We start from the raw sequence: 21699 nt of genomic DNA, 5'->3' as shown, positions 1-21699 counted from the left end.
CAAATAACATATGGGGGAGGAAAAGTATGTTTAAAAACCACGGCTGCCAATAATTGTTGGCCAAACTTCCTGGTGACGCTGCCTGCATTTTACAACACCTAATAAAAATTCAACATTTCAAAAATGGCCATTCGTTCAGCAACAGTTGCAGAAACCACTCTTTCCAAAGCCAAGCCAACAGCAGGAAACTCAGCGCCTGAATTTTGCATGACAAAGATAACGATCCTTTAAATAACTTGAGATACTAATTAACCCAACCATTTTTAGAGTAAGTGTGATGAGGATGGACAAGATAGAGACCGAAAAACATAGAAAGAAGAGATGGAGATAGAGAGGAAGAATTAGATTATTTACTTACATGCATTGGTGACAGCAAAGCTGTTGGCAGTCTCTATGTTGTCGACATGCGGGACCAGGTTAAAGGGCGCTTCCGTGGCATTAGGGCTGGTGTTGTGAAGGAAAATAGCGAGTCGAAATGCTGTATACTCCTGATCAGTATTCCTAATGAACAACCCGCCTAGAGTGAAGGACAAAAAGAGAGGGCATAGAGGAGAGGAAAATGATGGAGAGGAAAGGAGGTGAGTTATTGTAGGGCGGAGCGGGGCAGGATGAGAGTGTGGTGAGAAAGGGAGAAAGACAGGGACAAGGAGAGGAAGAGAAAACAGAGGAGGGGAGGGAGAGGAGAAAGCCAAGATCTTCATTAGCTTTGTTACAAAAGGTAATTTGTCTTTCAGCACATTCTTGTCCTCACACACACACACACACACACACACACACACACCAAACATGACCGCAGACACACTAACATACCCAGAGAGTGCTTTTCATTGATAAAATTGGCAAATGACAGAAAAAAAGAAAATGAGATAAAAAGAAAAGAGAAAAAACTCAGCTGACATGAATGGAGTCAAAGAGATAATGAGTTGGAGGGAATATAAAGAAAAACAGGTGGAAGGTCAGATCAAAAGGTGTCACTCGAATAAAGGTGGAGAAAGGGCCATGAAAAAGAAAAGAAGGGGAAGGTGAGTGCTTCGTGTCAGTTAGCTTAGAAAAAAGAAGATAATCCTTCAATATGGTGCATCTTCAGTGAGAGTGAGGGAAGACGGGAAAATATAAAACATCCTGTAGCAAATATGGAGTCCACAAAAGGAGGAAGATTAAAAAAAAAGCAAGATGTTAAGAGATATTACATATGTAGTGTAAACAAAAACTGCTATCTATGCTGAAATAAGGTGAAAATACATACAATGCAAGACCAGCACTTAAATCACTCAGTGCAGTGTAGGTTGTAAGTAGACATGGACAATCAAAGGTGAAAGATTAGCAGTAATTTTTCAAATGATCCAATAGGACGCAAGTACCTACTGTTCTTCATTGTTCTCAACACAAAAGACCCAAAATCAAAGTAACCACAGTGGGATTACAAACATTATGCAGAAAATGCAAAAAAAAATAAATAAATAAAATAAATAAATGAATAAAATAATAATAATAATAAAAACATCAAGTGTTTCAAAGCTGATATTAAAGCAAACGTATGTGTTCCCCACTAATACCTGAAACACCTTCAATGTAACTGCTCAATATTTGTCTCAATGAAATGATACTTTTTCCATGATGTCATACAGTATGCTGGGCTGAATTAAAGTGATGCGACCTAAGGTTAACTGAATCAGACTGAGCTAAAACTGGCTGGATTACACTGACAGGCTGTGAAGCCTTGACGTTGCATCGCGAGAGTGAGAGAGAGAGGAAACAGAAGGAGGGAGAAAAGATGACAAGGGAGGAGTTGCAAGGCAGAGCGCGTTGAACAGAGCAATCATTACTACAAAGCTGTCACTCATCTGGGTGTCTGCATGCGTGTCAGTCATGGACCTTACCTCGCCGCAAGCCTTTGAATCATCTTTGTATGGGAAAGCAAAGCCAAACACACTCATGCATATGCAAAGACAGCTTGACAAACTTAGGGGTAATGCACGAAAGACATTTTGATTGTCTTTTCTATTATTGTATAGTTTAATAAACACAAAGTTTCTGTTTTTTGGCAGAATTCCACTTCCACCTCAAAGCACATGCGCATTCAGAGACATGCCAGTGTCCCAGTATGCCACATTATTGCACCAGTTTCTACAACAAATTTCAAAACACACTCTCATCTGTGTCAGTTTCTCTCTCTCTGTCTCTATCTCTTTCTCTCTCTTGCTCTCCTAATCGCACACAAACACACACACATAAACAAAAAGAAACTGTTAGGGCCTCCAGTAAAATTACACTTGTTTGCAATGCAGAGATATGCAAATGACTCCTTAAGCGAACTGCTGGAGAGCTGAGAGACTGATCAAGTATGTATATTTGAGTGCTTAAGGAGGACGGCCAGTGGGCGAGAAGCAGTGTGACTGCATGTTCTTCTGCAAACGCCTTAATACAGCATGTATGTATGTCCATGTCCATGCAGTCAAGTTCACTGTGTGCACACATGTATGTATATTGTATAAAGATGTGCACGGGCATGCTGGACGCATGTACGGATGTCTATTTGCAGCTGCAGCATGCAGAATGTGTGCATGTTTATGACTGCATTTACATGTAGTGAAACGCAGTAGAAATGTGTGTCTGTGTGTGTGTTTGCCAGGCAGAAAATATTTAGAGTATTAAGTTTATTGGCAGCTGTAGGGAGACAGAGTCAAGGAGCTGAATTTCATTATAGGACCTCCCAGCTGCCCCCCCCCCCCCACCACCACCACCACAAGAAGTGATGCAGTGCATTCATTATCACACACATGCCTGCATGAATGTGTGTGTGAGGGAGAGAGAGAGAGAGAGAGAGAGAGAGAGAGGGAGAGCATGAGAAAGAAGAAGACAGACTTCATTTGTGCCTCATCTGCACTCAGGATACACCAACGAGAATCCAGATTTTGCCAACTTATAGGTTAAGCTGAAAGACATGCTTCTCCCACACAGGCACGAAGGGGGTAACTGAAAAGGGCAGGAAGAGAGAGAGAGAGATGGGTGTGTGTGTGTGTGTGTGTTTGGGGGGGGGGGGGGGGGGGTTGCTGCAGTGTCTAAACAGTGAAGAAGACTAGAAGGGAACAAAGCATGCTGAAACATTCATGAGCTCAGACCAGCCTTTAAAATACACGCAAATACAGCAAAAGGACAGACAGAGTGAAAGAGTTAGTGTGCATTTAGAAAGCCATGAGTCACAGCAGAGGTGCAACATTTCCTGGATTAAAACAAGAGGGAAGAGATGCACCACAACGAGAAATGCGTCTGTAGATGCACGTTCTTGAATTTATTGTGTTTAACATTAATTTCTCTGAGCAAACCTCCCTCTGTCTTTTCCCTCCTGGCTGACTGACGTCCACTAAAAGCCGCTGATGTTCAGCGTAGTGTGCCACATCTGAGTGTCTGTGCGTAAAAATCAGCAACCCTCCAACTCACCTATCTGCACTGAGCTGGGGAAAGCCCCCGTCGCCAGCCCCCAAAGGGCGGAATACACCCCGAGAAAGTGCCAAGAAAAAAGAATAATCCTCATTTTTTTCTATCCTTCAATCCCTTCAGAAACTGTTGAGAGACATCGAGAGAGATTGAGGGGGGTGGGAGGGGGGGGAGGGTGATGCGAAAGAGAGAGAGAGAAGAGGAGGAGGAGGAGGAGGAGGAGAAAATAAAAAGGCGTCAGAAAGAAATGGGGAATAAAGAAGAAAAAGATGAGTTTGTCTCCCGTTTCTGTCCAGATGTATTCCTACTCCATGGTGGGTTTGTTCTTCCCCCTGCAGTGTCCGCTCAGCAGAGCTGTGTGTCCGGCGCACATGCACAGACAGGCAGAGGGGAAGAGTGGGGAAAGTCGCTAGAATGAGGAGAGCTGGGAGAAGAGTCTGCATGGAGCAACTGGACATGCGCACCCTCTCTCTCTCTCTCTCTCTCCCATTCCCACACACTCTATTCCCCCCCTTCTCTCTCTCCATCTCAGTGAGATGATCCCCCCCCCCTCCTTCCCTGTGTGCTTCCCTTGCTGTGACGCTGGAGCTGGAGTTTATAGATAAAGATAGGATAGGAGACATGGATGGAAAAAAGCTTCCAAAACAAAGAGAACGCGTGGGCGTGCGTGCGTCTTCGTGCACACTGTTATTTGCCCCCACCCCCCCCCCCCCATCAGCATCCATTTGACAGCAGTTCTCTGGACCGTGTTGTTCATGTCACCACTCCCTAGCGCAATTGGCGATTAAAACAAAAACACGTGTTTGCACAAGACAAGAAGAAAGCACATGGACATCCTTCCTGAATCAAGACTTCTCTTTTTTTTTTTAAGGTGGGAGCAGCCAGACTCTTGATAAGTCCCGTCATCAGTGTTTGTGCAGACTGAAGTGAGGATGGGGCAGATAGAGACGTTCCGCCTGCTCCTTACTAATTGCATTACAAAGCCAATCCATCATGACGCATCGGTCCCGCTCCCTCTTCGGCCAAACCCGACTCTGACTCCGGGTCCAGGTTGACAGAGGCGGCGGGGGAGGGGGGGTGAGGGGGTGGGGGGGGGGGTACTCAGGTCGCCCACTGCTGCGGGGATCCCGCTAAAGTCATCGTTATTTCTACGTCACCACCTCACGAGCACAACACATCTGGCGGAGCAAAGAGATGCAGCAGGAAGAGAAACGGCAGCTTTCAGCAAAACGCCATAAAGCCCCATTTTAATGTGACGTTCCGCGCAGCTCACAACGAGGAAAAAGGGGGGATTCACATTCTGCCGGCTGATCCCAGGTCGGTAAAACTGACAGACGGTCTGAGAGCACAGTTTCATTTCTCCAGATGGCGAAACGAAAGGGATGCTTCACGGCTGTCCCGCTGAAAGATGCGGTCTGTCCACCTCTGAGGGGTTTTACCTGTCGTCCGCAGAACTCGGGGGCAAATCAAATAGATTTTTCACACTAAACCTTTCCTTTTTTTTTTTTTTTTTTTTCTTTCTTCTCATACACACACAGAACGGTCATTTAGTCAGAAGTGAGATTTGGACCCAGCGAGGCGCACAGTGACGGTCTCCTGTTTGATTTAAAGCAGATTTTATGAACCAAACAGGAGATAACACAACAACCCAACTAAAGATGATCTTCCATTTACAGAGCTCTGATGCACAGTGGTCTGGGGTAACAGACTGTGTTGGTGTGTGTACTGGGGCAGATGTTGGGCGGGAAAAGAACAGCCCGTGTCCAGCCCCCCCCCCCCTTCAGACTCTGTCCATGGTGCTGGAACAGGAGGCGCTCCTCACTGCGCTTCGCTGCCCTTCACTGTAACATCACACCGGGAGATTTCACTGATCGCCGCAGATTACCTGCCCCCTGATGGAAGATGTGCTAATTGGTGAAGTTGTGCAGGCTCCGGCTTCACCGGCCTCCATGTCACAGTAATGTCGGGGAAGAACATGCCAAAAAAAAAAAAAAAAAAAAATGACGTGTAGTAGAGATTAGTCGCTGATATTTCATTCTTGCACACTAAACATTGGTTTGTACTAAACCTCATCATGATGCCCACAGTCCACATGTACATGAATGGTACATGTGGATTTACACTAATATTTCACTATTGAGTGGAAATGCTTCTGAATACACAGAAATAAGTTGAATTCCCTGGACACTGGCACTGGCTGCAAATGCAGAGCCAACGATGATTCACTATATAGGCAATACGTGCAGCATTCAGTCCTGCAACATAAGATGTTGACTTGTCCTCAAACCTGATTAATCCACCATAGTCCCCCACAGAAACCTTTATTGGAGAGACTGTCCTGGTTGTGAAACATTAAGCTTGAAAAATTACAAATCCGCCATTCTTTACACAACAAGATAGCTTTAGATGCGCGTGCAAACTTTGTCAGGAATTTTGTTAAACTTGTCCGGTTGACCAGATTTAAGCCATCATATAGTTTGTTTTGATGGTCACAGTGATGCATTGTGGTTTATTTTTAGTTCACCACTGGCAGATGTAATATTCTGAACAAAATGTCATGTAAAGGGCGTTCATTCACTCAGTTCTCTTATTTATGGACGCTCACTGAAAGTGAGAATGACTTGTACAGCTCTGTCTTAGCAGTGAGGTTTCTCATACTTGCACAGGCCAACTTGGGACCAAAGGGTTTACGACAAATGTACTGAGCGTTGTGGCACAGTTACACATTTATTTTTTCCCCAACAGCATTATACAACAAATGGTACAAGGATGTTTTTAAACTCTAGCTTGCATGATTGAACTCACACAGCATGTTTGTGTTGCCTCTCCACGGGGATATTGTCTCCTTACAGATGGGTGAATTGTCATGTGTGACTTGGTGTTTAAAGGCAGTTTAATTAGGGTACTTCAGTGGCTTTTGGAAAACATGAATCATGAACATCCAGCCTTTTCATTTCTCAGTAATACATATGAGTAAGCATAATAGATACCTTTTGAATAATGTGATTTTGCATCAAACAAAGCAACCAAGAGAGTGATATTAGAACATAGCAGAATTCCTGTTCGTCGCTAACACTAACATAAACAGGCCTATATCAGCCATACAACACAAGATCAGCTGAGTGAATATTCTGTGTGCTCTCATAGACCTTCAGTTGAGAGTGAATGTGAATTTTTGGGGCATATCAGTGGTTGCCACGCCTGTCTCACAGCTAAAGGATCGTATAGCATTAAGGGAGTCTATTTGGAATGATATTACAATTTAAATCCGTATTTGTCCTTGCGAGGATTTGTGTGGGGGAAAAATAAAGTAATGAACAAAACAAGCAATCTTGGTTTACATACCAACACAAAAAATGTTTCCCAGCATTCTTCTTTTTTGTCTGTCTCCTGCTTGTCTTTTGTTAAAAACGTTATTGGGTGTATTGTGCAGCTGTAATTTCTGCGGAAAACTGACCATGAGTCCTTAATATATGCTGAAGGAATTTTATTTGAAAAATGTCAAAAATGTATTCATTTTTCAAGCCAACAAATATAAAAAAAAAAAAAAAAATTATATTTTGTGAATTTAAAATGTATAACGTTCCTATAAAAAATGCTTCTGCATGACTGCCGTCTTCTCATACACAGTTTAGCTGAATGTTTTGAAATGGGGGTTACAAGACTAAACTTCACTCACAGAATACACACACAGTAACACACATCTTTCTGCATACAGCTGATGTCACACTAGTGGAAAACTGCTCTCTCGCCACTATCTCACAGAATGTCTAATCTTTATATCTGTAGCCTATACATCGAAATCCATTCATCAATACATCCATGCTCCCAGGCGCTCTTTCTGTCTGCTGAATTGACCAAAGTCAATTACTTAGTTCACAGTCAATATACCAACCTGGTCATAAAGACACATCAACACAGAGTGCTACAGTCATGTGGTAATTGACACACTCATGTTAGCTTTGCACTCAAACCACATTGAGGGACAATTGGCATTCTAATAGTGATGCTGAGGAGGAACTCTCCACCTCTCCAGTTTTTTACTCTGCAACTTTACTTCATGTTGGTAAAGGTGTTTGATCAGACTAAGATTATCATCAATTTGGCAGGACAGCAGTACTTTTTTCTGAACAAATTAACAAGTCTAATAACAAGTCTCTCATGGCCAGAGTTCAAACATGACATGGACTGTTGGGCCCAACGTCAGCATCTCAACTGCCTTTAAAACTCTGCCGAACCTGGATCATGGCTGAGAGACTGCCTTTCACCGCCATGTCAGAAAGTGGAAAGAATCATGGTCAATTTGTCCACTAAAAAAACAGCCATTTTCATTTTAATCCACCAGTTAACTATTGTTATGTCGAACACAAAGGTTGGCCAGTCTGTGATTACATTTTGTTACTTTCATGTCATCAACCTTTAAATGAATTGCCAGTAAACTGAACTCAGGGTGAAATGTAAAAAGTATGGCAGACCACTGACTTTTCAGCCATCAAGTCAAATTTTTGTCAGCACTCTGACTTACCCATGAGCCCCTGTTACACTCCTTGTTTATGCTAAGCCAACACGCTGCATTTATACGGCATTTTATCAAAGGCAGTATAGAAGTTACCTCTCATTCATCCATTTTTCCACTCATACGTGCACACTGATGGCAGTGAGCTAACATGCACGGCACTTTCCTCGCCTTTGAAAGTTATTTGGGGCTTACTATTTTAAAGTCAGGAGGAGCCATGGATATTACTGCCGAACCCTGGCATTAGCCAACAAACCACCAACCACCTATTTATTATAAATTAGCATTCTAATACACCAAACTGAGGAATCCACATGAACGTGACAGCCTCTCTTACACTCAGCACAGTGTAGGTCAACACAAGACCGCCTGTCCAATCTTTCATCTACATCCCATCTATATCCCAGAGACAATAGTCAAAGATCTGGAGGGACAGAAACATCAGAAATGGTGTGCATGGTAGAAACCACCTTTAAATCATATATATTTTTTTCAAAAACTCAGCTATCTCGCTCTTACAGACGGTTGTCTTACACTCACAGGTGTCATGTTTTACCGGTACATTTTTATCAATCCCATTTGAAAGACTGCACGAATAACCCTCCCTTATCCACCATCATCTCTGGTTATTCATCCATCCATCCGTCTACTTCTTGTTCGCTGTACTCTGCCTGTGAAGACTCATCAGTCTCAACATTTTTCCCCTCCTTCCCATCACCCTCGTCATGCTCCTTTTCCTACAGCTCAGTCCTACACCTTAGCCATGTACCCTATGACTCATCCTTTTAAGTGTATCTTCCAGCATTAAATCCCTCTCTTAACCCTGCTGCATTTCCTTCAGCACATCATTAGCGTAATATCAGTGTCCACCAGCCCTCTCTGTATCTCCCTGCACCGTTATCACTTCATCTCCTTTTGCCTTCAAGCTTCTATGTCCTTCCAGCTCAATCTATAGTTCCAAGTGAAATTGCTTCTTCTTTCCTTATTCCTGATGAAGAAAATCTCTTTTTTGCATATTCCTGACACGCAAGCTCCCCCATACAACCTCCCAGCAGCTATCTTGTATCTTATTGGAAATAGACAAAAACAACAATCAGCAGATACAAATCAATTGATGCTGTTAAACTATAGGATTCCAGCTGGGGACTGATCACATTACTCTAAGTAAGGTGAGGATCAATGCAAGTCAATGGTGAACGCAGGCTTTTATAACATGCTGCAGCAACTGTTCAGCCTCTGTGACTTCAGGCTCATTTTGTCATTGAAAAGATGGATGGAATATTTCAAAAGTAATGAATGAACAGAAGGTGGGGAGCATGCAAAGGAGTCACGGGTGATGTTTTTCTCATTGTTATACAAATCCATGCTCTTCCTTGTTGTTCTTATTAAACTGCAAGTTTACTGCATCTTGCATTCGGAGTGGGTCTGGATGGCCCTTGTGTTTTTCTAAGAGTATTTACTAAATAATTTCAACTGAAATCGATAATTACAAAGTGCGGCAGCAGTTAATTAGAGCTTTTTCTTTCTATAATAGTGCACGGGTTTGCATGGCTGAAGCAACATCCATGTAGTTTCACAAATGTTTGAGGGGTTTTGAAGATTCTTGTGAAAAAACATTGATAATTGACGGATCTAGCACGCTCGTTAACGTAACAGACTCCAGTCAGTCTGCCGGACCTGTCAGATCGCAGCCCTCTGCACAAATAAACCGTGACTTGTAAATAAACAATATTATGGTTTGATTCGGTGACAAAGTGGCAGCATGCGACATCAATATGATGACTGGCAAGAATTAACTTCACACTAAATTGCAGGCAGCTGGAACTGCAGTGGCTAATAATACACAGATTAGGCCAGCACAGTTACACTCATTACCGTGTCAAAAAGACACAATTCATTGTTGTTTTCAAAGACTCACAATGTCCAGAAATGAAAAACACATGATTGACAAACGTATAAACAGTGGTAGTGCACTGATTTAGACACGCAAACGTGGATGTTGTTATAAACCTGAACATGCATAAACATTAGAAAACAACTACTGCACGAGATGATCACAGAGCGCTTGGATGCGTATGTTCAATACAATACGTGAAATGGAAATAATGATGAAAGATAACCGATCAATCAGGTCGAGTTTATTCACCAACTTCTCTACAATGAACGACAGTGAGATTTTTAATACCAAGTGCATTCCTTGTACAAAACCTATACTTTTAACAATTTTTTAGTCAGTGTGTGAAACTGCATGCGCACACACATACACAATCAAAGTCAACACTCCTGACATAATTCACAGATAAAGCCTGCTATTTGCTCAATGGATCTCTAACTGCATATTAGTGCATTCAGAGCGCTGTCCCTGCCAATGATGAACATTAATGCTAACAGCTACTCAGTGTGGTGAGATGAATACATTGTTTGTGTGGTGCAGATGGCATATGCACTGTAAATTACTAAGATTACACAATTAGGTATTTACATGGTCCAATGAATCTATATAAAGTTACTTTGGGTTTGTACATCCTACATATAAGTAGCATTCTTTTCAAGATTCCTAATATTCCTTTTCCTTGTCAGAAAATGACCTGCATGTTTTACACAGAATACTTTTTATCAATACTTTTGTATTTATGTGTAAAATTTCAAATGTTACACTTTTATTTCAACCCCTTCAATCCTCTACTTTTTTGCTGACCTTCATTATTTCGTCAATGTTTCGTCAATACATGGTATGCAAATAATAAATATTTAAGTTTGAAAATTGTTTCATTGTGTCTATAAAAACCGCCACGAGAGATCACATATTGTGCGCTCGCTGTGCTTCAGTCTGCACATGTCTTATTTCTTTGTTTTTGATAAATCCTTGAGGAGATGGTATGAAGGTGACAGGCTAATGACTTAGCTGGGCCAGTTGCCAAAACCATTAAACACCATCCGCGGGTGCCTGTCAGATAATGATTACCCGCTTCTGCAATGGTCCTGCATCTTCACACACCTTGTCTAACTGCTTCACTCTGGTTCTGGCAAGGCAGACTAAATACAGACTGCTTGACAGATCATAGACAGCCCTGTCCCTACAGGCTGGCAGATGGCTCTAAACTGCCCGGATAATATGAGTGTATGAGTACATATGCACACTGATACACAAATGCTTACCTATGTGTACAAATACAGATTTAAATAAATGCATATGCATTTGTGCGCACATGAAAAGGAAAAAAAAAAAAAATCGTCTGGCTTCATCTTTGGGTTTGCAGGTCCACATTCTGTACTTTAATGTGCTTTTTCCAACTGAATGCAAACAGAATCTCTCAGTCAGATCTGTGCCAGCTCCTTTCTCCTCTTCTCGGATCCTGCCACGGGTCAACGTAAAACATCTGGGAGTTCACACTGTGTGCGTGCATGTTTGCTCTCCCTGAGAGTGCACTCGATTTTCAGTCAGCCTGTACGTGAGCGTGTTGAGTGTGTGCTAGCTTTTCAGCAAGCCTGCCAGGCTAAGAGACCAACATCTGTGAGTTCAGATGTTTTCTAATGATATGCTAATGGTACTGGAGGGAGACAAGCACAGAGGCTAATGCAGCAGTCACAAACCTCTGCCTCCATCTCCCCATCTCTTTACCTCGCCACTAGTATGATGATCAACCCATCTTTTGCCTTCCTTGTCATACAGCTGACTATTCGAAACTCAAAACCTTTGAAAAGATTAAAATTGTGCAACTCGGACATTAACTTGCATTTCAAAATTGAACTCTTTAACACATTCAATATGTGGCCAAAAATACAAAATGGGGATTGTTTCTGTCATTAACACCGTTATGTCCCCAGGCGCTATGTCTATCTATTGAAATAAAAATTATGTGATGAACTCATTTCATATTGAGAGTTAATAACTTGCTGTTCTTCGCTCATCAAGTGTTTGCACTGTTCTTTTTATGATGGTAGTTTCACCTCTGATGATTTCACGAAAGATCCTAAAGTGAGATTTTAATCATTTAGATTACAAACAGGGATAAAGCTCAAAAGTGTAATTAATGTATTAATTTACAGGAGAGCAGAGGTAACAGATGAAAGTGATTGTTTCAAAGGTTTAGGGTTACGTTTTTAAAAACCTTCATTTATCTGATTTCAATATTTCCTTTCCCCTTAATACTCCTTGTTAGACGTTGTGTGAAATACTTCCCAGAGCCATTTAAATGCATCAAAGAGTAAAATTTTACTCGAAGCTCATCTTTCTTTCACACACAAACCATGTATTTGACCATCTCTGTTCCATTCGCCCACCCACTTCCCTCAGTTATAACCTGAGGTTTACCCGCAATCATGGCTTACAGCAGTGTGAGTGTGTGTGTGTGTGTGTGTGTGAGAGAGAGAGAGAGAGAGAGAGAGAAAGGGGAAGCACATGATCCCTGTGATGGGAAAGTGCATGTGGAGAATTGGCCTCAAAGAAATCATGGGGGTCTCCATCTTAAGGCTTTTGTGATATGGCTTGTATTCTCTTTCTCCGTGTGTGTGTGTTAACAATCATCCACCTTACCTCAACTGTGTGTAGACGCTTGACAATGATGAAATCGTAAATTATGCCTCTCTGATCCTTGCCGTCAAATAGATTCTCCTGTTTTTGTTCTTTTGTTTCTTTTCTACTTGCTTTGGATGAGTTTGCCAGTTTTGCACTGTTGGAGGTTTTCTGGTTCTGATTCTCCACCTCAACATCCTGTGTGACACAATATTTCCTCATAGTGCTGATAAGTAGCATCCTCATGAAAAACTATTTGTGTGACAGCACCTTCAGGTGATGCTTTGGTAGTTATTTAGGATTAACGAAAGCATATGCAAACCTACATCTTAAATAGCAAATGGTTACTGGATTTCTGAGGCAGAGGCGTCTGCCCCGATGCTCCACCTTACACTGCTGAACACAGATAAACCCTGTTTAGGCTGCTGGGGCAAAACCTTCATCACCCAATACAAACAGGAGTGTATACATTTGAAGTGATACACGGCATATACAGTGTTATATAGTTTTAGCCATGTTGCTGAACATTGCTGAACGTTTCTGCAGTGAAATCCCCTCCGACCTTTAACATGAACATTTACTGACTGAAAGAACATATCCTCACTCACACATACAAAAAAAGTGTTACCCACAGTCACACACAGCGACACATTAAAATATAACAATCAAAAAGGATGTGGAATAATGAGGACAACAATAAAATTCAACAATTCAGGCTCCCTTATTCTTTTACTAAATTATTATTAATGATCAATTTTACAAAATCATACTCCACTACATGGCATTTTACTCACATTGGACTCTGGCTTCTGATACACATTCACTATAATTGAGTTTGAATCCGGCTCCCCACATCAGCTACAGTCAGCTACCCACAGCAATCTAATCACAAACGGTAGCATACACATACATACACAAAGTATACAACTGACACATAATCACACACCCATACATTCATTTTAAATCAAACTAAATGGTGAATTTGCACTGGAACCAATGCTCTCATTGATTCTGCTGATACTGTTGTTGGTGTCGTTTTAGCTGTTTCTGTTGTTGTTTTTGAATGTCCCCCCGCCCCCTCCTGTCTTCCTTATCCTGCCTCTGTTCTCTCTTTCTATCCACTCCTGAGCCTCAGCCCGGTAGCTTTACCAATAAACCAATACCATAGCCAATAAAGTTAAACGCAGATGGCGACAGGAGGAGTATGTCAGACTCCTCTTTCGCAGAGTAAAACTGTTTCAGCACAACAAGGCGCCAGGAACATTCATACTGCCTACCCCAGCTGTCGAACAGGACGTGAAAAAAAAAAAAAAAAAGAAAGAAAATAAATAATTGAGTTTGAATGAAAACATGAATAATGAATTCGAAAGTTTTGGCCATAATTAAATCCCAGTCTGTTCAACAACGCTTTTGTATTTATAGACTGGTGTTTCTTAAAGCAGGTGTTCCATTTGTCAGCGTTTCTCCAAAATCAAAGCTTTGACTGACAGATGAAGGTAGAATTCCTTACAGAGGCACATGTATGTGCCTTTGGTAATGCTGTGTTGGTGATGTGATGAGCGTTTGGTTGAAAGCAGGTGCTCATGAATATTCAAAAGAAGGGAATTGGTCCAAGCATCTCCTTTTGAACCCAACAAACACTGCATGTGTGTGAGTTGTGAGAATATGAAAAATGTGGTGTTTGTGTCTATGCTGTAATTATGTCCACCTTCAGTTTTGAAAGAACAACCGCTCTGCACCATCTTTACTCAACTTTACTTACTGTTTCTAAGCAATGTTGCAGTCACTGCCATAGGTTATTTTCATTTCTCTTATGTCTGCAGCAAATGGCATTCATTGTTGAGTATTTTAACTCATGTCATCTGTAATGATGCCCTCTTACATATTTGCCAGTTTGATTTCATGTAGGTATTAAGGATTGATCAGCAAGATTTCCTTGCAACATTTCTTCAAATCAGTAGTTAAAAATTCCTCCTGCAAGCTGTTTACATGTATTTGGTGCAGTATACAGTATCAAAATGTTGGTATTTTCCCACCTATGTTTTTGGAATATTTACATGCATTTATGAATACAAATGCATTCATTAACTAGATACCTTATTCTCTGATTTCAGTGTTTTTTGTTTAGTAACTTGAATGTGTATTTAAAGTGTTTTAAGCTGTTGTTGTTTTTAATTCAGCGATCAACAACAAATGCATTTAACGTCAGGTGAATGCAAACCACCACAAAGTGTGTTAATATGAATAGAAAAATAGAATACAAAGTATATGGTTGTAAGTATTCATCTACATAAGACATTAAGTCATTGCCGCCACTTTGTCTTCGAGCCTAAATCACATAAGTGGTTAAATGGAGACTACCTGTGTGGTGACTGTACTCCAAATGAACTTGCATCTCCGACAATTCAACTTCTGCTGAGTCAGGATTGTTGAAAAATAAACATAATGAAGACGAAATGAGCCTCCAAGCGAGCCAACCCACCAATATAGAAGATGATTTACAGTGTCTCATTAATGGATAGTAAGCAGTTCGCTGAATGTGACAGTGTTTGTGTTGCAGTGTGTGTGTGTCTGAATGTGCTGATGGGAATGAAGACAAATGCAGTTTTCCCTCTCTTGCCATCCCCTTGTCTGGCTTGTTAGTGGAACACGGAAACAGAGCTGCTTCCTTAATCAACATGAATAATTGAATGCTTGTTTGTTTTCACTGCAAACAGCAGAAAATCATGTCTGCACCGCACAAATGACAACATGTACTAAATGTGCATGTGCAAGGCTCTTGGTGAGTCTGTCTGTGTGTGCACATTTCTTGCCTGGCAGTACTTTATTCATGAAAGCCAAGGTGTGAGTGTAATTCATTCATTCATTCATCTGCTACCCCTTATCTGTTTCCGGGTCATGGGGGGTGCTGGAGCCAATCCCAGCTCACACTGGGTGAGGGCGGGGCCACCCTGGACAGGTCGCCAGTCCATCACAGGGCCAACACACAGAGACAGACAGAGACCAACAACCACTCACACTCAGAGCTACGGACAATTTAGAGGATGTCTTTGGACGGTGGGAGGAAACCCACGCAGGCAGGGGGAGAACATGGAAACTCCACACAGAAAGGGCCCAGGGTCAGGAACCGAACCTGAGACTAACCACTATGCAGCCATGCTGCCTGTGAGTTTTTTTTTTCACCTTTGTATGAGATCTGTGACCATTCGCAGATGTGTGAATCTGTTTTAAAACAGTTTCTGAACTATTTGTGCTGCTATTTCTTTTACCCTCTACCTATTTTGTTATTATTTGGTCTGCTCTGAAAAGGGAAGAACACAGGGAAGGTTGTGTGTGTTAAAACTGGCATCCATACAAAGTAAATGTGCCAGCATGCTGTGCCTAATCCTCCCCTGGAAAGCTAAAGCTAACCTGTATGTAAGTGCATGTGAATATATTTCAGGTCTGCAAAATTTATCTGCAGAGCTTTTTCAACATCACGACATTGTGAAAGTGCTGGTAGGAGTGTGAGAAGTGTTTGCCAATAGTGCAAAGTACTCGAAGAGCACTTTGGGTGGGGTTTAGTAAGAAAGCTGTACCTGTCTCCTTTCATCTCTGCATCTCTGACTATTTTTTTTCTCTCTTTCTCCAGAGAATTTTGTCATTCTACCATTTGCCATAAAAGCTTTCTCTCTATATGTCTCTTTTCATCTCTTCATTTATGTCATTTGTCTTGACATCTCTGCCTCTTTCCTCAGCTCCTTGTTCCCCACCCTCCCTCCACCTCTGATTTTAGCGCTGCAACGGAAACTCTCTTCCTGAGAAGCAGCCGTTATGTGCTGTTAATGGCATTTATATCACTGAAACCAGGTTGTTTTGAGTTTTTCCACAAATCTTAGCCCTTTTTAAAAGATGCAAAAGGGTGGAAAGAGGAGCAGCAATACACATCATCATACAATAGGTGCGTTTTCTCTTTTTGTGTACATTAATCTGGACTCAGGTTAAATTCTTCATGTTTGGGATAAAAAACAATTGTCAGGGCAGGTTTTATTTTTGCATTCTAATTTCCTTTCACAATGTGGCTCAAGTGTGCAAGATACATTCATAGCAACGCAGCACTGTACATCATATCCATGAAATTTCCAGTAACCTCTTGTTTAATTTAGAGGCATAGGTTCAGTGGGCGATAGATGAATGCCGAGGTGAAACTTAGCTAAACGTAGTCCAGTGTGTACATGTTTGAACGAAAGACAACTAAATGCACAATGAGCGGTAGAAATCTGAGGATGCTAGCAAACCAAAATGCACAGCTTGTATTTTTAATACATCAGCACTTTATCATAGAATCTCCTCTGATCTCCTCCTGGTTGTTGACTCACTGGCCCACCTTCATGTAATCGACAGGACAAACAAGCCACAGAGGGAGACACCAGATGGACGACAGAAAAAAACGTCTTCGAGGAAAGCGTTTGGTTAAACTCGCACAATATAACACAATATACAATGTAAAAACTGGCAACAATAAGCTGTCCCATATCATCTCACTAAGTTTTAGACAAGGCCCAATTTTTGTCTCTGGAACTTCACCAAAAGCTTTCAGTAAGTTTGTGTCAGCTACCGTATCAAATTAACTAGAATAAAGACTAGAATGACTAGAATGCATAACTCAAGTGAAGGAAGGGGGACAGATTAGGTTTATTTATAGGCTGTGGGCAGAGGAGGACAGAGTACACACAGAGTACACAACTTCACTACTTCAGTAAAAGTACAGATACTCCTTGTCAAATATTACTCCAATACAAGCAAAAGTAGCCTAGTCAAAATATCACTTAAGTAAAAGTATAAAAAATGCCTGAGGAAATACAGGAAAGGAAAGTAGCTTTATTGTCATTATACAATACACTGATGTGATTCTGCTACAGACATGTTTATAGCTCAAACATACCTTCAGCTAAAGAGGCCCTAAAGAACCGGTCTGTGGAGGGATCTGGTCCAGTCTGGTCAGGTCCAAACAACAAAGCTGCAGTCAGGTAACAGAGAGAGAGACACGGGAGGGTCCTGCCTGCTGCCCCGGGGTGGGGGGCATCTAAGATTATCTTGTCCTGGACCCAGGCAAGACTGTCAGCTGGCCTGGACGAGGCTAATGTGAATCGAGTCTAATTGATTGCTTTGGTGAAACCTGGAAGTCTTTCAAAACATGGCGGCCACGCAGGATGTGCTTCAACTTTCTGGGGAGTTGGTGGTCGACATTGTACACCTTGCAGAGTACGTGGAAGCAGGACCTGCTGACCCAGAGCATGTAGCCTGTCAAGCAGAGGAATTTATTGAGGTTTCCGACAAAAACATTGACCGCAAATTTAGAAGAAGTACTGCACTGCTTCAGACACAACGCACAAGGACCGGGACATTACTCGTTAACGTTTTTTAGACCTGTATTCAGCTGTGAGTGATGAGGAGTTGAACCGTGTTGGGTTAGGGTTATTGTTGTGTAGAAATAATCCAGGTAGGATGAGGATTACACATCGTGGACATGGAACACACACAGAGGTGTGTGTTACAAAAACAACTGCAATTAAAAACAATGAAGGAGTAATGTTAGACGAGCGCAAAAGTAGCGAGAACGAGAGCATCAATAGAAAATGTCGTGAAGTGAAAGTAAAAGTATCCCTCACAAATAATAAATCAATAAATAATAAAGTACAGATACTCAAAAACTGGACATAAGTACAATACTCAAGTAAATTTACTTTGTTACTGTCCACCCCTGGCTGTGGGTCAGTCTTTTGGTGTCTTGAGAAGCAGGGTCTCTGAATGATGTACAGACAGTTCAAAGTGTGATCTTCACTTAAAAATACCATGCAGCTGAAGGCTAATCTCTAACATTTAATATGGTCTCTGGGGCTTCTTTTTCTGCCTTGATCGCCCATGCAGCTGAAATTATAATGTGTCCACTCGGGGTGTTTATAATTGAGCATATTGAAAGTCATGTTCAAAACTGGTCAGTTTAAGTAGGTAGCTCCTGAGTGTTTTGCGTTCCATGCCAATAATCCAAATTCAGTGCAAAGGATATTATGTTCCAAAAAAATAAAACAATTATAATGTTCAGAGGTTTCGCAGTTTGTCCATGTTAATTTTTCTGATAGAGAGACTTCGACCATTTGAGAGAATGTCAAATGAGCAGGAAAGGAGGACTGCTTGGATATTAGAGGGAAAAAGGGGAAAAATATGAAAATGCCCTTCCAAAACCATCCTTTGACTTGCCAGGAGGTTATATACCTTTGGCTCACAGTAACTGTATTGGAAAACTTCCACAAAAGCAATCCCATACTTCTCAGACACAGCAGCATTAGAGAAACTATGGGCGGTGAATGCAAAGAAGCCAAAAAAACAAAAAACAAAAACAAAATAAAACAAAAAAAACAAGACAAACAGAGGTTTATTTCACAAGGGGATGGTCTGAAAATAAAATGTGGACTGGATGGAAAAGTAAATCAAAACAAATTCATCTGCCAGGACCTTGTAGCATTTGGCAAGTGTTAAGGTCTCTACAGTTTGTGTAAAATCACTTCAAACTAGGGATGTTCACTAAGAGAGATGCATCTGTCAGTGCTCTTATTTGTGCAGTTCTTCTTTCATTCATCGTATAAAAAAAACAAAAAAAAAAAACACCCACAAAAAAAACCCAAAAACAAATCAATCAATCAATTTCAATGAATGCATCTTAAAAACTTGGCAAAAGCCTAATTTCTTTGCTGCTTTCGTCTCTTGCTCCTAGTGTCATAAAAACAGCCATTTTCAAGAAATAAGTGCTGCAAGTTAGACATAATTACTGTAATTCCCAGTTAAAACTAAAATGTACAGAAGGACCAACAAGACAAGGCGCTGACTGCACGGTGAATACTGTGCTTCGGACCAAATACATAACCACAAGAGGTAGAATTTCAAACATGATGCAGTTGCAATTCAAAGCAAAATCACTTACTCTCCCCTAACAGTTCCCAGCCCTGTCCTCACGCAGCAGCATGTCCACCTCCACAGATACACACACACACACACACAAGTCCATGCTTAATTAGTTATTTCCGGAGGTAGCGGGGAGCTAAATGCCAACCGTCCGTCAGAGGTCTACTGTGTGCAATCCACTATCTCTCTTAACCTCCTGCCATCTCTACTCTCTTTTCTTTTTGGTTCATGCCCCCCCCCCCATCCCTCATTCCTCAGGTCCTACCTCTTGCTCTCCATTTATTGCGCTTGTCCTCGCTTTTTTCTCTTTTCTCTAATGCATTTTTCACCTCTGCTTCTTCCACACGCCCACCACTCCCATATGTTTGTATGCTCCATCTCATTCCTCAGCTCTCACCATCTTCTCTCTCTCTTTCTGATGGCGCTGACTGTGAGCAGTAGGAGAAGTTGCTAACCTTTCATGACCTTTATCTGCAGTGCAATGAGCTCTCTTTCTCTTTCTGCGCGGGTATTTATCCTGATGAATAAATAATAATAACTGTTATACGGCTTAAGAGGAAATAGTCAGTGGCATTTTTAAGCTTTATTAAACATACAGGGAGAGGTGCTAAATCTACGCATAAGACAAGTAAAGAAGAATAAGGAAAAGGAGAGAATAAGCACAAAGATGGGATGTTATATCACAACAGCTCCCTAAACTTTACCAGATGCTTAGAAGCATGTTGTAAGCATGATAACAAATGAATTGGTGTTGGATGCTAATACATCAAAGCCTTGATCCCTGATCTGAAGCCATTTTCCTGCAGTTTATTGAACCAGTGTAAAAGCTGAACACTACGATAAACAGAAGGAAAGACAATGCCGCACATTTGGTACATCTTTGGCTCATCAACGGGCACAAATAGAATTGGGCCTGTTTGTAAGTGGTAAATGTCTGGACCAGTAGTGCAGCACACCAGTCTCCTCTTTCTACAGCAGTCAACCCACCATGAATCAGATTCTGCTGCAGGAAAACACTTCTTGGATTGTTAGCCCACCTAAGTGCCGATGAAGTCGAGATTCAGGCACTATGAGACAAACGCTGTACTGTCTGTCGATGTTTCCATTATAAGACGTGGCCCACGTACATTGAAGTGGCTTTTTTTTTTTTTTTTCTTGGAGGGGAGCTTTATTTTCAAAGATCAGTTTGATGCACTGCGCCCGTCACCTCTGACCCAAAGCAACCCAAACTGTGAGGATCAGCAGGCCAATGCAGCGTTGCACATGACAGGAGTGAGTCAGCTAATGATGCTGTCACCTTGGCCAGGTCTCTAGATTTAGAGAACACACACTCAGGTGAAAGGAAAAATTGGCCAGCCATCATGTTGGGGGACAGCCACTAATGGTTTGAATGAGCCTGTTGAATTTAGGTTTATTTCCCTTGAAAAAAAAAAAAACAACAACAACAACAAAAACAGAAAACACTTACACTGTCACCCATTTCTACCAAAAGCTCTTAATGGATGGGCTTTAAAAAGTGCCACGGACAGTTTGTTTTACTCTATTGGGCACAAACGTTTCACTGTTTGGTGTACGTGTCATATATTTCCTTTTGTCATTTTGCGTTCGGCAAAAAGGCTGTGTTCAGAGATGCTCTCTTTGTATGCTTCCTGCAGCCACTGAAGAGGACAGAGTGTGGGTTTAAATCCCCTCAGAGCTTCCACCAGAGCGCAAAGCTCTACGGAGTTCTGTTTGAGCAAATCAAGGAGATTTGGTTCAGCTTTTCGACTGGCTGCAACTTGAGCCAAACAGGAGAACATTTGTGTACCATCCACCATCACTCCACTGACGCTACTTGTCGGTTTGAGGGGACCAGTTATTAAAGGGAAGAAACAAAAAATAAACAAACACAGATCACGCACAGATCTTGTTGGAGTGCATTTTCTTTTGTGCCTGTGATTTTGGAGATAAATGTCAGCACAAAATGCGAATTCTTGATAAGGCAATAATTTCCTGATTTTATCGTTTGTTTGGTTCTTTTCTCTATATGAAATAAAGCTCTTTTTCTAACTTCCTTTTAACACTTTTCTCTCTGGGCCAATCCCAAATCCCACATATGATACAATTACTGTGTGGATCCAAAGGTTGATTTTTACTGCATGAATATACAGTATGTTGTGTAATTCAGTTTATTTACTGCTGCACGCGCCCCAAATAAAGAATCAAACAAAAAACAGTAACAGTACATGTTCTTGACTTCCAAGGTGTGTGTATCTGGGTTAATGTGCGTTTGTGTGAAAAAGAGAGG

The 21699-nt window shown here is 41.5% G+C and overlaps 1 protein-coding gene across 4 annotated transcripts in view; it reads right to left on the bottom strand.

Moving 5' to 3' along the window:
• The window catches only part of gria4a (glutamate receptor, ionotropic, AMPA 4a), an 86925-nt gene extending 81414 nt beyond the window's left edge, over positions 1–5511 (bottom strand). For 3 of the 4 annotated variants that reach the window (XM_029518347.1, XM_029518348.1, XM_029518350.1), the window contains exons 1-2: positions 3442–3535; positions 359–517 (exon numbers count right to left, since the gene is read on the bottom strand). In XM_029518347.1, the coding sequence (XP_029374207.1) occupies positions 359–517; positions 3442–3535 (253 nt within the window). Of the gene's footprint in view, positions 1–358; positions 518–3441; positions 3536–5480 lie in introns of those variants that run through there. The other variant, XM_029518349.1, reaches the window with a different exon arrangement.
• Between the last annotated feature and the right edge of the window lie 16188 nt (positions 5512–21699).

The sequence above is a fragment of the Echeneis naucrates genome, chromosome 13 (assembly GCF_900963305.1).
Source record: "Echeneis naucrates chromosome 13, fEcheNa1.1, whole genome shotgun sequence".
Classification (NCBI taxonomy): domain Eukaryota; kingdom Metazoa; phylum Chordata; class Actinopteri; order Carangiformes; family Echeneidae; genus Echeneis; species Echeneis naucrates.
This window is presented reverse-complemented; position numbering and strand designations above follow the sequence as displayed.